The sequence below is a fragment of the Felis catus genome, chromosome A1 (genome assembly GCF_018350175.1).
Source record: "Felis catus isolate Fca126 chromosome A1, F.catus_Fca126_mat1.0, whole genome shotgun sequence".
Taxonomy (NCBI): Eukaryota; Metazoa; Chordata; class Mammalia; order Carnivora; family Felidae; genus Felis; species Felis catus.
In genome coordinates, this window is record NC_058368.1 from 484,185 (window position 1) to 502,261 (window position 18,077).

At 35.4% G+C, this 18,077-nt stretch overlaps 1 protein-coding gene across 1 annotated transcript in view; it reads left to right on the top strand.

The window, feature by feature from the left end:
• RNF17 (ring finger protein 17) overlaps positions 1–18,077 on the top strand; it is a 115,457-nt gene that overhangs the window by 22,037 nt on the left and 75,343 nt on the right. The window contains exons 6-11 of the mRNA XM_045037204.1: positions 1,124–1,224; positions 6,019–6,190; positions 7,638–7,714; positions 8,687–8,761; positions 13,373–13,680; positions 15,995–16,153. Coding sequence (XP_044893139.1) covers positions 1,124–1,224; positions 6,019–6,190; positions 7,638–7,714; positions 8,687–8,761; positions 13,373–13,680; positions 15,995–16,153 — 892 coding nt within the window. The remainder of the gene's footprint in view (positions 1–1,123; positions 1,225–6,018; positions 6,191–7,637; positions 7,715–8,686; positions 8,762–13,372; positions 13,681–15,994; positions 16,154–18,077) is intronic.

Sequence of the window (18,077 nt, forward strand, 5' to 3'; positions counted from 1 at the left end):
TTGGATTTTTTTTTTACTGAAGTTGGAGCTTAGCACTGAGTTATTGAACAGGATAATCTAATGGTAGAGAAACATACAAAAGAATGGAAAACTCCCATGGCCTGCTGAGATTGGTCTCTTAGCATTGTTGTGCTAGCAGCCTACTGAAACTGGAGCACTATTAAGGAACCACGATTCTTTCTTGCTGTGAGCTGAAGTTTGTCTTGAAAGTATCGTAGATCATCTTTCTAACATTGCGCATTACTCAGCTGAATACCCTAACACAGAGTCTTGTTCTCTTTCCTTCCTTACTCCATCCCCCAAAAGAGAGACTCACTTGGTGACAAAAGCAAACTCCTAGGCACCTAATAACAACAAATTAACAACCAAGGCAATCAAACGAGTATAGCAGATGTGGGAGTTAAGACCTCAACATATGAATTTGGGAGGGGGGCAGACAAAATTCACCCTATAACAGCCTGCCCTCTGAAACCCACCTCCATATTCATGTCCTTTTCACATGCAAAATACATTCACCCCATCCCTTCAGCATCAAGTCTAAGACCAGAATCTAATCTAAATATCTTCTAAATCAGGTATGGCTGGGGTTCACGGTATGATTCAGTTTTTCCAACATTGGTTGTACAGGTATGGGATTGCTGTTCCTATTCTAGAAGGGAGAAATTGGAAGGAAAAAAAATGGGTCATACATCTTAAGCAATAATTCTTTGTCAAAAGTGCAAAGATGTGGAATAGTTAACATTTTAACTCAAGTATGTTTTTTTAATATTATATATTAAGGTTCTTTCATTTAAGGAATCCTTCCAGAGACAAATTCAGCTATCCAGAGTGGCTCTTCCTGTAATGATAAAAAGGAATAAGAAATTTAGAAAACGTAGTGGATTTTCTAGGCCTTTTTGCCAGTTTATTGGTACTCAGTGTCAACAAAGGTGTGATCTTGATGACAAGTAACAGGATTTAAAGTTGGAACCTTATAACTTATTCCATTTTTATCACCTAATCTCCTTTGTGTTGTTATTTTGAAAGGTCTAATAAGTACCTGTTACTTTTAAAATTATTTAAACAGTACAATTTCTATAAAATAAAAATACAAAATTAGGTCTTTGTATTATGTTCTTTCCAGATGCTTGAACACATACACAGTGAAACAAAAGCAGAAACAGTCAGTCTTATAGAGGTTCTGGAGAAACAGTTTGATCAACTTTTTACTTCTCTTGATTCCAGGTAATAACTTAAAAATATAGATTCAGGGTGCCTGGGTGGCTCAAGTGTCCATCTCTTGATTTCAGCTGAGATCATGATCTCAGAGTTCCTAGATTTGAGCCCTGTATCAGGCTCTATGCTGACAGTGCAGGGCCTGCTTGGGATTCCCTCTCTGCCCCTCCCTTGAGCATGCTAGGTCTCTGTCTCTCTCAAAATAAATAACTAAAACTTAAAAAAAAATAGAAACTCAGTGAAACTGAAGTTTTTAACATTAGCTTGTCACTTTATTTCTTTGTATAAATTGAAGTAATGAGTAACTTTTGAACGAGTTTGGAAGGTAATGGGTGATTCCTACAGGTTGATGTCTACAACTTGAAAACAACAGTTTGTACATTTTAAAAACTTTTTGGCTATTTGCCATCTGGTTCTAAAGCTAACTTAAATAAGCTTCTTTCTTAAAGCAGCACAGAAAATTATTTTAAAAATCTGAATCCATGTTGCAGAATTTTGCTTACTTGAAAAATGCAAACATGCTTTTTCTTCTACATCATTCCATCATTTTTCATTGTTTATTTGCATCAGAGAAAGTAATAACTAACACTCATTTCTAGACATACCACACAGTTACATATCCATCACTTTAAAAACTCTGATATACATGATCTTTAATTTTTTTCTTTCAAAATTTTATTTAAATTCAAGTTATCATATAATGTAGTTTTGGTTTCAGAAGTGGAATTTAGTGATTCTTCACCCAGTGCTCATCCCAAGTGCTCTCCTTAATGCCTATTACCCATTTAGCCCATACCCCCTACCTCCAGCAACCTTCAGTTTGTTCTCTATAGTTAAGTCTTATTTGCCTCCATCTATTTTTATCTTATTTTTCCTTCCCTTCCCCTATGTTCATCTGTTTCTTAACAAAATCATATGGTGAAATCATATGGTATTTGTCTTTCTGTGACTTATTTCACTTAGCATAATACACTCTAGCTCCATCCATGTTGTTGCAAATGGCAAGATTTCATTCTTTTTGATGCCTAATATTCCGTGTATGTGTATACACACACACACACATACATATATATATATATATATATATATATATATATATATATATAGGGTGGTATTGTATACATATATATGCACCCATGTGTATGTATACGTGTATATATATATATAGTATATATATATATATATATACGTCTACATAATTTTCTTTATTCATTAGTTGATGGACATTTGGGCTCTTTCTGTAATTTGGCTATTGTTGAAGTGCTGCTATAAATATTGGAGTTTATGTGCCCCTTCAAATTGGAAAGATAAAGACAGAACTACCCTATGACTCAGCAATTGCACTCCTAAGTATTTATCCAAAGGATACAAAAATACATCTTTAATAATTTTTAATCACATTTTTCTTTTTTTTTTTTAATTTTTTAAAATGTTCATTTATTCATTTTGAGAGAGAAAGCATGAACAGGGGAGGGGCAGAGAGAGAGAGAGAGAGAGAGAGAGAGAGAGAGAGAGAGAATCCCAAGCAGGCTTCACCCTGTGAGAGCAGAGCCCAACATGGGGCTTGATCCCACAAACAGAGATCACCACCTGAGCCGAGATCATGACCTGAACCAAAATCAAGAGTCAGTTGCTTAAACAACTGAGCCACCCAGGTGCCTCCAATTTTTAATCACATTTTTCAATTCAAGAAATAGGATCGTAAAAGTTTCAACATGCCAAAAGTAATATAATTAGTAACAGTATTTGTCCATGGACTCTTAGTGCTTTTTTCTTTTTTTTAATCCCATTAGGATGCCTCGGACATAGTCTTCAATATACTATGAATGAAATAGGTTGATTTCTTTAGTCTTCCATATTGGTATTATCGATATCACATGTGGTCGTTAATTATAACATTTAAGTTACAAGTCATGTGCATGCATTTTAAACTTTTTTATGGTGCAAAATATACATAACAAAGATTACCTTGTTAGTCATTTTTTAATGTCCAGTTTAGTGCCATATGATAATTTTATGTTTAACTTTTTGAGGAAACACCAAAGTTTTCCACTGTAGCTATACATTTTACATTCCCACCAGTAGTACATGGGGTTCCAGTTTCCTCACCAACAATGTTGTTTTCTGGGTTTTTTTAATAATCATATCCTAATGAATATGAAACACTAATCTTGTGGGTTTTTTGCATTTTCCTCATGACTGGTTGGTTATGTTGAGTATTTTTTCATGTGGGTATTTATTCCTCATTTATATATCTTTTTTGAAGAAAAGTCTATTCAGGTCCTTTTTTTGGACTGGATTATTTATTTTGTTGTTGGGTTGTTGGGTTGTAGAAGTTCTTTATACATTAATGATATTAATCCTGTATCAGATCTGTCATTTTCAGAGACTTTTTTCCCATTCTTTGGATTGCCTTTTCACTCTTTGCCTTTTCATGAAAGTTATTGATAAAGTTCTATTTATTTTTTTCTTTTGTTGCCTGTGCTTTTGGTGTCCCATCTAAGAAATCATCACTGAATCTAATGTTACGAAGCTTTTGCCCTATGTTTTCTTCTAAGAATTTTACAGTTTTAGCTGTTACACTTAGTCTTTGATTGATTTTGAGTGAACTTTTGTGTATGGTATGAGAGAAGGGTCCAATTTCATTCTTTTCCATGTGAATGTCTTTTCTCAGCACCATTTGTTGAAAAGATGGTTTTTTTCTCTGTTGAATGTCTTGGCATGCTTGTCAGTACTCAGTTAACCATATCTTGTGAGGGTTTATTTCTGGGATCTCTGTTCCATCAGTCTGTCTGTTCTTATGCCAGTAGCACACTTTTTTGATTACCATAGCTTTGTAGCAAGTTTTGAAATCGGGTTGTGTGAGTTCTCCAACTTTGTTCTTTTTCAAAACTGTTTTGGCAATTTGTGGTCCCTTGAGATTCCGTATGACTTTTTTAGGGTGGGTTTTTCTGTTCTGCCTGAAACATCACTGAGATTTTGATAGAGACTGCATTGCATTGTAGATTGCTTTGGGTGGTATTGTCAACAATATTAGGTCTTCCAATCCATGAATGTGGGATGTCTTTCCTCTTATTTTTGTCTTCTTTCATTTCTTTCAGTAATCTGGCATAGTGTGTAAGTGTACAGACTGTTGTTCCCTCCTTGTCTGTTTATTCCTAACTATATTCTTTTGTGTTTTGTGTTAAAGGAATTGTTTTCTTAATTTCCTTTTCAGACTGTTAATGTATAGAAATGTGTCTAGTTTTTGTGTGTTGATTTTGTAGCGTACATCTTTGCTAAATTCATTTATCAGCCCTGCTAGTATATTTGTGGCCTCTTTAGGGTTTTGTACATACAAAATCATGTCATGTGCAAAAATAGATAATTTAAACTTCTTTTCAATTTGGGTGTCTTTTATTTATTTTTTACCTAATACTCTGGCTAGAACGTAACAATAATATGTTAAATAGCATTGGCCAAAACACATCCTGATCTTGCTTCTGATCTTAGTGAAGAACTGACAGCTTTTTCTCTAACTAGTATAATGTTAGCTGTGGGTTTTTCATATATAGCCTTTACGTAGATGTAATCTCCCTCAATTCCTGTTTCTTTTAGTGTTTTTATAATGAAAGGGTGTTGAAATATGTCATCCTTTTTCTAAATTTTTTAAATGTTTATTTATTATCAAGAGACAGAGAGAGACAGAGCATGAGCATGGGAGGGACAGAGAGAGGGGGAGACACAGAATCCGAAGCAGGCTCCAGGCTCTGAGCTGTCAGCACAGAGCCTGACGCAGGTCTCAAACTCACAAACCGCGAGATCATGGCCTGAGCTGAAGTTGGACGTTTAACCAACTGAGCCCCCCAGGTGTCCCTATGTCATCCTTTTTCTGCATTGATTGAGGGGATCATGTAGGGATTTCCATTTCTTTCTGCTGTGGTATTAATGTTGTGGTATTAACATTCGTTGATTTTCATGTGTTGAATCATCTGTGCAATGTAGGAATAAATCCCACTTGGTCATGATGTATTCTCCTTTTAATATGTTGCTGAATTCAATTTGCTAATATTTTGTTGAGGATTTTGCATATAATAATCATAATCATATTTGTAGTTTTCTTGTAGTGTCTGCATATGGCTTTGATAATGCTGGCCTCTTAGAATAAGTTAGAAAGTGTTCCCAGCCCTTCAATTTTTTGGAAGGGTTTGAGGAGGGTTGTTGTTAATTCTTTAAATTTTTCGTAGAATTCACCAGTGCAGCCATCTGGCCCAGAGCTTTTCTTTGATAGCTCGTAGGTTGGAGCCCTGTGTCAGGTTCTGTGCTGACAGCTCAGAGCCTGGAGCCTGCTTCCGATTTCTGTGTCTTCCTCTGTCTCTGTTCCTCCACCCACTCATGCTCTCTCTCTTTCAAAAATAAATAAACATTTAAAAAAATAAAAAAATAAAATCTTATTGTATATTTATGTGTTATGTGTGTGTTGATGGAAATTTTAAAATGTGAAGGCACATCACTTTTGAGAAGTGAATACAAATGGGTCTTTGAAATGGCACAAGTGATTACAAGATAGGATTTCTCTTTTAGGTAGAATCATCTCGGGTCTGTCTTCTGTAATTCTGTGACATGACAATTATATCCTGCTTTTTCTGTAGTTATCCATACATAGTTTTCAATTGTAATACATTTCAGTTGAATTGAATGCCTCATTTACCATGTTCATAAACTAGTGAAATTACCCTTTTGTTACTACTCACATACTATAGACTTACTTTCATGTGCATATTTATAAAATGCTGTAAAATAATTTTGGGATCTTATATGAAGGAAAAAGAACCTGTGTGAAGAAGTAGTAAGAAATACAGATGATTATCTGTCAAATGTAATAATGGCTAAAAGCTACATTGAAGAGAAAAAAAATGATTTGGCTGCAGCTATGAAGATAGCAAGAGAGTTAAAATCAGCACCTTCTTTAAGGACTTATTGTGACCTGAATCAGGTAATTTTAATAGATCATAATATAAATTTTTCTGAAGTGTATTATTTTACATGCTTTGGAATATACTATTTAAGACTTAAGAAGAATATATTTTTAGATTATCCTAATTTATTTGGCCTCAATTCTTAGTTTGAATTCTAAGACAAACATTAATTTATTTAGCCTTTTGTTATTTACCAGTTAGGGAAATGGTTCAGTAAGGTCTTTATAACACACAATCCGAAAGCAAGTAGGGTGACATTGAGTTGAAAATTGATGTTCCCAAGATATTTGAATAAAAAATGAGGATATATAAGGGCAGCAAACTTAATGGGACTTGTTTTTCTTTTCATGATATGAATTTAGATATGTCTGTCAGCTCGTAAAAACTTAATTCAAAAGACGCCTGGTGGCAGTTGAGCGTCTCACTCTTGATTTGGGCTCAGGTCATGATCCCAGGGTCACAGGCTCAAGCCCTGCATTGGGCTCTGTGCTGAGCATGGAGCCTGCTTAAGAGTGTCTGTCTGTCTCTCAAAAAAAAAAAAGTCTCTCTCTCTCTCTCTCTCTCTCTCTCTCTCTCCCTCTCTCCCTCCCTCCCTCCCCTCCCCCCACCTTCTCCCTCACTCATGCTCTGCTTGCTTTCTCTCTCTCTAAAATAAAATTTAACTTAAAGATTTCATTCAGGGTTTTTCCCCCTTCTTCCTGCCTCTCCGAATATGCAGGTCAAGAGATAGGGTGTGTCCAGTATGTCCTGTCATCTATCCAGGTGCCTAGGGAGCATAGTTGGGCAAAAATAAAAACATGTTTCTGATGAGATTGTTTGACAAGACAGGGTTAACCATTGATCTTTTTTTCTGAGTTCTACCTTGCTCTCTTTGGATATAGATCCTACTCTATTGTCTTTGAATCCTCATGGCCTCATTTCCCACAGATAAGCATGTGTTTGGGAAGAACTGAGGTATAAAATAGAAGCCATTGGTTTTTCTGCCTTCAAAGTCTATAAGTGAAGGGTGAAGAGTTTGCCACCATCTTACTTGGTCAGGCCTCTCTCCAGTTGTATTACACATGAGGCATTAGGAGGTGTAAAAAAGTGATAAGATTTGGTCTTCTCCCTAGTTAGATTCATTAAGAAGATGAGGCAAAAAAGACATTTGAGGATAGCAGTGCAAATGCAGAGTGAATCTGATCAGAATTTTCTGTGATTACATAACTATATTCTATTTGTTAACTACTGTCTTTTGTTGTTATCTGTTATTTATATCTCTAAAAGATTTTAAATTTCGTTAGGGAAAAAATTCATAAACACTTGATTTGCTCTCATTGGATGCCTAAAATCAAACCTTGAACACATTAATTAGTAAAACAGTTATTAAAGGATATAGTTTTAATTCTAAAATCTTAATTTGTTTTAGCGATAATTATTTTTTTAAAATTTCACATCTGAGTAACACTTCTCTTCTGATTCTAGATTATCCGTACTTTGAAATTAACATTTGAGAGTGAATTGTTACAAGTTAGCACTCTAAAACTAAGGAATTCTCCCAGGTAAGAAGTTATAACTCAGGAGAACATAACAATTAAGTATAAAATGTATTAGAGCCTCGATTTATTAAATAACAAGCAATTATAAATTGAAATTTGGGTCACAAATGTTTCCCAAATTAACAACCATATAATGTAATAGTAACTTATACATTAGAAAAAAATTGTTATATGATATTTGTCTTTCTCTGACTAATTTCGCTTAGCATAATACTCATATGAGGACTTTAAGACACAGAACAGATGAACACAAGGGAAAAGAAGCAAAAATAATATAAAAACAGGGAGGGGAACAAAACAGACTCTTAAATATGGAGAACAAACAGGGTTACTGGAGGGCTTGTGGGAGGGGAGATGGGCTAAATGGGTAAGGGACATTAAGGAATCTACTCCTGAAATCATTGTTGCACTATATGCTAACTAACTTAGATGTAAATTTTAAAAATTAAATATAAAAAAAGGAAAAAGAAAAAAATTGTTGTCTTTTAGGGTTTTTAATGTCAGCAACTGACTTTTAAAGAAAGTAACAAATTTGTATTAGAGCATTTAAAAATGTTCTGTCTTGGGGCGCCTGGGTGGCTCAGTCAGTTAAGCGTCCGACTTCAGCCAGGTCACGATCTCGCGGTCCGTGAGTTCGAGCCCCGCATCAGGCTCTGGGCTGATGGCTCAGAGCCTGGAGCCTGCTTCTGATTCTGTGTCTCCCTCTCTCTCTGCCCCTCCCCAGTTCATGCTCTGTCTCTCTCTGTCCCAAAAATAAATAAACGTTAAAAAAAAAAAAAATTTAAAATTAAAAAAAAAAATGTTCTTTTAGAGTTTAATGCCAGCAACTGACTTTTATAGAAAGTAATAGTAAAAGTATAGGAAGTAATAGTTTACTTTTATAGAAAGTAATAAATAGTTCAGTTCAGCTGACTTTTAGAGAAAGTAATAAACTTGGATTAGAACATTTACTTACATGCTAGTGTTTTATTTCAGGTTGAATATGAATTGTAGTGAGATCATCTGTATGTTCAACAATATGGGAAAGATTGAATTTGAGAGCTTAACAAAGTAAGTATAAGAATGGCAACATGCCATTAATATCTGATAGAGTCTAAGAGACAGAAAAATTACCTAAGAGACAGGAAAATTGATGTGTTGTATGTATGATTCAAAAGCTTTAAAATAATATAAAGGGCAACGGTTTCTATCCATTAAATTCTGTGTGAGATATTTAAGAATGAAACGACCTGGAATCAGTATTAAATGATATATATGTGAAAGTTATCTTTGAGATTCATTCGTTCAGACAGGATTGAACACTGATTTTGTTCTAAGCACTAACATGATAAACATTATATATGTCAGAGAAGTTACAATAAGTAGAGGATGACATATGTAAACAATAAACTGAATAATTGCTATGATAGTAATATATACAGAATTTAATGGAGATGCAAAGGAAAGGAATGGTCCGTTTTTGGTGGTAACAATCGATTTGGGAAAAGGAAAATTTTATCTATGAAAAATGACTAACAATTGGAAAGGCAATCAAAAAGGAGGGACGCATCATAACAGAAAGAAAGGTATGGTCAGTGAGATAACATACTACATTCAGGGAACTGCATATATAATTTCACTTGGTAGACGATACATATAAGCTAAATCCTGAAGACTTTGTATGCTGTGCAGCAGTTTGGACTTTTTTTTTCTACATCCATGTTATCCAATATGGTATCCATTAACCACATGTGCCCATTTAAATTTAAGCACAAATTAATTAAAACAAAGTTAAAAGAAAAAATTGGAGGGGTGCCTGGCTGGCTCAGTTGGTAGAGCATGTGACTCTTGATCTTGGGGTCATGAGTTCGAGCCTCACGTTGATCGTAGAGATTACTTTAAAAAAATTGAAAAATTGGATTTCTTAATTGTACTAGCACATTTCAGGTGCTCAGTAGTAGCCACTTGTGGTTAGTAGCTACCATGTTGGACAGTCCCACACTTGCATTATCATGGAAAGCTCTATTGGACAGCACAGCTATAGACAGTTGAAAACCACTAAAAGATGATTTCAACAGGAAAATAAAATAATTAGTTTGAATTTTAAAAAGATAACTTTGGTGGCTATTTATAGGATTATTTGGAAAGGAGTATGAGGCTAGAGGCTGAAGGATCAGTGGGGCTGTTGTATCAATAGTCTCAGCAAATGATGAGAAACGAAACATAGGTAGTATCACTAGAGAGCAATAGATATGACAAATGCTAAGTAGGGAAAATTGATAAAACTTATTGTTTGAGTGTGATAAATGAGGGAAAGAGAAGCATCCTTTACAGGCCTGGCTTTGGTGATTAAGTTGATGGATTGGTATTCACCAAGATTGGGACTACAAGAAGAAAATTTGGGAGTTGGGGATAGTAGACATGTTGAGTTATTGTTGTTGATGAGATGTATGGGGGAAAATGTCCAGAGAGCAGTTAGCTACATGTGCTAAAACTTAAGAAAAGGTCTTGAACTTGATTCTAGCTTTAGGATTAGTCAGAATACAGATGGTTTAGAAACCCACCGAAAGAAAATAAGTTCATTCAATTTTAAGTGGTATGTGTCCAGGGGAAATCATCCCTCAGGGAGCATCACATTCATTACCTTCTAGAGTTTAGCCCACAGTGTTAAAAGGTCAGGAACAGACATGAGCAGATCTGCTTTAAGCCAGGTAAACTCCTGTAAGCCAAATTCACAAAACTGAATGCCAGTTTAGCCAGAATGCTACTTTATTAACTTAATGGACAAATACAATTGCCACAGGGACTAGGATACTTGTGTTGGGATTCTTTTCTAGTCCAGACAGGCCTAAGAAGCGAAATTATCAAAAATTTCTTTGTTTGCAGTCTTGTTTGGAATAAAGGGGAAAAGATTAATCAAGTAGCTTAATAGCATTAGACTTAGATAGCACATTTCTTACCTCAGAGGAAAGACCCTGCCAGAGGTCTAGAGTGCCAGTCCTTGGGCTCAGGGCATCTTCCCCCAGGTGTGGAGCCCTGTACCATATTTGTCTGTGACCTTACTTTTGTGCTTCCATGGATAATCATCAGTCTTTGCAATGAATACATTCTTCTAGATATTTCCATAACTTGAATATTGTCACTATTGAACATTTTTAGTATCAAAAGCTATTCTGTCTCTTTAAGAGTCTGCATATATCTTGTTTTGATTTTAAATTTAATTCAGAGTAGTCTTAAATTTTTTCCTAGTTTTAAGAGAAAGTACACTGTAATCTGCTTCTACTTATTACAGGTGGTAATTAAACAATGGGTTTGCCCAGTAAGAGTAGGTACTGACATAAGTCAAGGACAGTACCTTGGAAAAATATTAAATTTTAAAACTGATAAAGGGCAACCTGCAAAAATAAAACAAAACAAGATTGAGAAGGAGTAGGCAGAGGTTGAGGAACAAATGGGAGCAAGTGGTGCTCTAGAAGTCAAAGGAGGAGTTTGAGACTGGACTTGGTGGACAGTGTTAAATATCCCAGGTCAAATGAGAGTTGTTATAAAAAGGAATGTGTGGTTTGCAAAGTTGTGTACATATACATATCCTCAGATATACATATCTTTTGAATTCAACGTGTGTTCAAAGCATACCTTTTGTTGGAAGAAACAGATAATGTGTCATTGCTGAATCTAATTGGCCTTGTTAGTTCTTATTTCTAAAATGCTTTTTATTTTTTTATTTAAAAAAATTACTTTTAAGTTTATTTTGAGAGACAGAGCAGACAAGGGGCAGAGAGAGAGGGAGAGAGAGAGAATCTCAGGCAGCTTTTGTGCTGTCAGCCCAGAGCCCAACGCAGGGCTCAAACTCATGAACCATGAGATCATGACCTGAGCTGAAACCAGAGTCCAACGCTTAACTGACTGAGCCACCCAGGCACCCCTAAAATGCCATTTATTTATTTATTTATTTACCCATCCCAGCTGAGGATTTATTGGCATAAATGCAACCATATCAAAACATAAGTTACGAAAAACACAGTCACGATGTGCCCCCTCCTCCCAGCCCAGGCCCCTAAAACCCCCTTCTGAGAGAGGGAAGGAAAGGAAGAGGGAGCCCCCAAACTGCCTAAGAATGCCGCAGCCCCTGGGCCCGTGCAGGGCCAGCCCGGCCAGGGTGGCAGAAGCCGGATGCCACCCCAGCGCATCTGGTAGCCAGTGGAGCAGGACAGCTCGCACAGCTGGCCCTTGAAGTCCAGATCGATGGTGAAGTCTAGGTCGCGATTATTCTTGGCATTGAGCCACATGCCAGTGGTGCCAAAGATCTCCTTGCCCGTCTTCACGGTCAGGTAGTATTCCATGTAGAGCACGGTCTGCTTCCAGCCCTAAAATGTTTTCTTAGTGATGATCTGTGATGAAGCTAAATTCGTAATGGGTTAACTAAAAGACAAGCTTTTTGAGACTCCATCTCATTTCTTTGATAGAATTTCTGTACTTGTAGATTTGATAGCCTAAATCTATGTGGATATGTGAAGAAGATAGAAAAACATGGAGTCAACCATATAAACGATTAGCTGTAGGTTAGTGGCTACCAAATAATACCTCCCAAAGGGTTCAGACTAAAGGTGGTTTTTAGGCTAGGTGGAGATTTCTAATGATCTGTTCAGGATTGTACCCTTCACTGTTTCCTATACTTTATTTTTAAGCTAGGGAATTAGAAGAAATAACCATAATTTAAAATCAAACAGCTAAGCCAAATCACAATGATTTTTTAAGCCTATATTCACTGTTTTTTAGGACTAGAAGATTATGACATGACTGTATCAACTTTTTCCTTCAGCTTCTCATTGATTATACCTCTTGTTGACCTTTTAAAACCCCTAGGTTTCTCTTAAAAACTGAGAATAAGCTGAGGGTTGATGGGGGGTGGGAGGGAATTGAGGGTGGGTGCTGGGCATTGAGGAGGGCACCTGTTGGGATGAGCACTGGGTGTTGTATGGAAACGAATTTGACAATAAATTTCATATTAAAAAAAAAAAAAAAACCTTAGGTTTGCTTAGGGCTGGGAATGGGCAAAAGTTCTTTCTGGGTTCTAAAATTAGATTAAAATGTTCTAAAATTAGATTATGGTGATGGTTGCACAACTGTAAATTTAGTAAAGATGATTGAGTTTCATGTTATGCAAATTATACATCAGTAAGGCTATGTAAAAGATACTTCTGAGGCACCTATACAGCTTTACCTTTTTATATGTGTCATGGTATTTTTTTAAGTTTATTTATTTTGAGAGAGAGAGCATGAGCAGGGGAGGGAGAGAGAGAGAGAATCCCAAGTAGGCTCCACACAGCCAGCACAGAGCCTGATGTGGGGCTCAAACTCATGAACCACAAGATAATGACCTGAGCCAAACCAGGAGTTGGATGCTCAACTGACTGAGCCACCCAGACACTCTTATATGTGTCACCTTATTAACTGTCATGTGAATAGGAAATGACTTGAATGTAGATACAAAAAATTTATGAAACAATTTAAAGTAGCCATATGCCTATGTATTTTTTTCCTCCCAACTTTTATTTATTCCAGTTAGTTAACATGCAGTGTAATATTGGTTTCTGGTACAAAATTAAGTGATCTGTCACATACTTCCAACACTCAGTGCTCATCACAAGTGTTCTTAATACTTGTCTATTTTTTAAACAGATGTAATCCCCAAGAAAATGAAATGGAACAGAATGTTCAAAAGCAATATAATCATAAAAAGGAATTTTCTTGTCATGATACATACCCATCACAAGAAAAGAAAAAGATTGACGTGTCTTTCCTAACTAATGAAGCCCCACCATGTTCTTTGCAATGGGAAACCAATGATGTGCATTTAGAAGCAGAAGATTTCCAGCCACAGAAAGAGGTTGTTGCAACACCATCCCCTAAAACCATTACTATTCTGCCTCAGATGGGATCTAGCCCTGATGTGATAATTGAAGAAATTATTGAAGAAAACCTGGAAAGTGAGTGAAAATACAAAAGCAAGGAAACAATATGTCTGTAATTAGAAACAAAATTAGTTCCTATATTTAATAGAAACATAGTGCTGTTATCTTATACCTTCTTCATTATGAGTTAACATCCATTGATTCCTTGTCCCTGCTTTCACATTTTCCAGAGTTAGGATAATTTTTATTTTTAATGCAATAATCTAAACTCTAAGATGTTAATTTAATGTTTGGTTTAATTGAAGTATTTGACTTTTTGGTGTTCTACACATAAACCTTATATAAAAAATGAAGATACTTGTAGAAACGATCTCATGTCTTTGTCCTTAAAGAATAGCTTCTCCTAAATCTTTGCTCTGAGATATAATCTGTTATAAAAATTTTTTAAAGATATAAACTGTTACATAATCTGAAATAAAATCTGTCATGAATATAATAGCATCTATTTTGTAACATTTCAATGTATCATAATACTTTGATTAGATTTACAATGTTGTATTCTCCCCATTAACTACTACTACTGTGTAGTTATATTACTGGTCTTCTTTAGGACCATTTTCAAGTTCCATTTTAGTTCTCTTCTACCCACTACTTCCCAGTCTGTTTCATTGGTTGATTCTACAGAATGACATTTTGAATGAAACAGCACGGGGGTGGGGGGGGGGGGGAGGAAGATGTTTTCAGTTGTTTCTATTGTATTTTATCACTGAAATCTCAGTGAGTTAAGAGATCTGTTATCCATCACTTCTCAGTCTGTTTCATTGGTTGATTCTGCAGAATGACATTTTGAATGAAAAAAAAAAAAGGAGGAGCATGTTTTCAGTTGTTTCCATTGTATTATTATCACTGAAATCTCAGTGATTTAAGAAATCTATTATGACTTTACCTACTGATAACAAGGAGTCTTACCATTCCAGTATTTTGCCAATTCAAGTACAGCTTTTTAAACAGTAGTATACCATTGTCAACTTAATAAAACTAGTACAATTGCCTTTATTTCCTATTTTGATGAAGCACGCTTCACAGATTATCTTGTGGAAACACCTAGAGATCCAAAAAAGCCTTTTCAGAAAAAATCATCTTCCGCTGTTGGATCAAAAGCAGGTACTTTAGCAACTCTGAACTTGATGTTGTGGAGTTTGCTGTACGTAAAGTAACTCTTACATAGTATGAAGGCAGTGAGTAAAATGAATATTACTATCAACTAAAACTTCTTCCTTTTGAATATTAAAGGTTTTGGCTGTTATTGGCAAAAATGTTTCTGAAATTTATAACACTTCTGTCAACTGTCTCCCCAGTTACACATATTTATCTCTTTACCCCATATTCAATATGGATATTATTCTTTGTGATCTGTATTGGATAGTTAAAATGATCCACTTGTTCAGTTTTTATCATGTCTATACTTGACTGTCTCCAATTCCACTCCTCCTAGTTTTTGAGTTTTAAACATTTTTACTAAATGAAACATCTACATTGTTCAAAAATTATATATTAAAATACTGTGAAATTTTTACCTAACTGTTCCCATTTCATTCGGTCCTTCTTTCCCTTCCACAGTTTCTTTATGCATATACAAATACACATATATTATTTTTCTAACTTGTTTTTATACAAAAACATAGCACACCGTGCACACTGTTCTGTTCTTTTAATTCCTTTTTTTTTTTTTTTGTAACATTGTATTCTGAACATCTTTTCAGTAGCTACACTTGGCTTCATTACTGCTGTAAACAGAATATTTTTTTCTTTTATTCTACCCTCACTACCACCCCCAGCTTCCACCAAAACATGTATCTCTTCCCCTAAATGGTGCTTAGTATTTGGCTTTGCCCAGATGTTTTTTCACCCCTTTCTAGCCGGGTAAGATTTGTGATTCAGAGTATCTATGAGCTAATTATTAGTTCTTTGGATATAGTATAAACAGGATTTTTTGAGATATGCAAGAAGTCTATTTAATATCAATGGAGTTCTGAGTTCCAAAATATCCATAAATAAACTGATGTTTTGTTGTAATATGATAGAGTTATAGCATATCTTGACTTCAGCATCTAACTACCACGTGAACTACAATTCCACTTAAAATACCTGGCATGTAAAATAAAATAGTTGCAGTTCAGGTTATGCTAAAGGATTTAATGTTGGTAGTGGGAACTTTATCAGTCTAGTTACTATTTTGGGTTTGGACTTCTTTTTGTGGGGCTTAAGTATTCTAGAGTTTTCAATGCCACAAGACACTAAATATTCTTTTAGAGGATATTGCATTCAGTTTTTGTGAATTCATTCCTAACTTATGATTTGTTAATATGGGTTAAATATTCTTATCTAGGTTCTCCAGAGCTAGTTTTTGTAAGCCATGTACTACATCCTTGCCACTTTTATGTCCGGAAGTATTCACAAATTAAAGATGCAACAGTACTGGAAAAGAAGGTCGATCAGTTTTGCAATAAGAGTTTACACCTTGATCCTTCAGACCTTTTGGAGCTAGGTAATGAAATATTACTCCAAGCTAAAATATCAAATTTATGTAAATATTATATAGTATTTGGCCAACCCTTATAGGCTAACCCTTATAGACCTTTTATAATACAGATTTGTTCCAGAAGCATAAAAGTTTTATAAGAGGGGTGCCTGGGTGACTTAGTCAGTTGAGTGTCTGACTCTTGATTTCGGCTCAGGTCAGGATCTCACAGTCTGTGTGATTGAGCCCTGTGTCAGGCTCTGCGTTGACGGTGCAGAGCCTGCTTGGGTTTCTCTCTCTCCCTCTCTTTCTGCCCCTCTGCTATTTGTGCTCTCTTTGGCTCTCTCTCAAAATAAACTTAAAAGTTTTGTAGTTATATAATTTTATTTAGGTAAGTTAGCTAAATATTGACTGCTGAGTGAAGTATATATAAAACCTCAATTACAGAGTGAAAGGAGTTATTTTTTTAAATTACAAAGCCCGTCGCAGGTTATGTAGTTTGCTTCCCTGTCTCCAGGGAAAATTGGCCTCTAACATGATTCCTTGTACTGTGGCTGTTAGTCCCTTGCTGTCCACATGTGAATATTGAGGATGTCATTAAGCACTTAAATGAGATGCAGGGGAACACCGGTACCTGTTTCCTAGGACCCCACAGAGGGTAATATATTTTGAGGGTACCCACACTGAGGGTTTGTGTAATTTGCCATAATTTAGGGTCTTATTGCAAATGTTTTCCTTATAATACATTGACTAAATTTGATTATAATAAAACGAAGCTATTATTTGTTTGATTTATTAACAGAGTGAGGAAACCATCTATTAATACCAATCAATGCCTATGTATAATACCAAAAAGTATTACCTGTTTAGTTATATAGTACTTTAAAAGTGTGACTAACTCTCAGTTTATCTGTGTAGCTTCTCAGAATATTCAAAAATTAGGATTATCGTATACTTCTGACAAAAATTAATAGTAATTTTTAACTTTAGATAACTTTTAACTGTTGAGTATCTAAGAAGAAAGAAATGTTGTATTAAACTTAACTTTTATGGCTACAAGTAATTCTCTAAAATTTAATACATGTCCGAAAGAGTTCAGCTTAGATTCAGAAAATTTTCTAAAAAAGCCAAAAAGTCATTCATTGTTTTCAATTAAGGACAATTATTATTTCAAGGCAAATAAATTTGCATGACTTAAGTACCTATATTTTGAGTAATGAGTGATAAGGGAAGAAATGTGAAATGATACTTCAGGAGGATATCCTTTTGTTCCTTTTTCCTACATATGCTCTTCACTGCAAAGGACAACAAATGTCTTCAATAGTCTTTTAACTTACCTATCAAAAAAAAATGGTTTGGGGCTCCTGGATGGCTCAGTCAGTTAAGTGTCTAACTCCTGATTTCGGCTCAGGTCATGATCTCATGGTTTGGGAGTTCAAGCCCCACATCAGGCTCTGCACTAATGCAGGGATTTTCTCTGTCTCTCTCTCTCTCTCTCCCTCCCTCCCTCCCTCCCTCCCTCCCTCTCACACATGTGCCTTATCTTTCTCTCTCTGAAAGTAAATGAATAAATAAACTTAAAACAATGGTTTAATAGTGTATAGTTTAAAACTAAGAATAATTGGTTACGTAGTGTATCTACCTAAGAGAAACGTTGATGATAATCGTTAAGCCAAAATAATTGGTTATGTGGTACATCGATATAAGAGAAAGGTTGATGATAATCTTTAGGCCAAATAAACATTTTGGTTAGAACTAAAATTAAAAGGTTGCCCTAATGTGCCTCTCAACTATCCTATTTTTATTAGCATGTCCAGAGGGGATTATACAGGATCCCAGGATCCCTCTGTATATAATCAGTGGTCAGATCTACCAGTTTATCTCAGATAGGTAACTTAGTTGTTAAGAGGATGGACTCTAAGACTACTTGGATTCTCCTCCTACCTCTTTG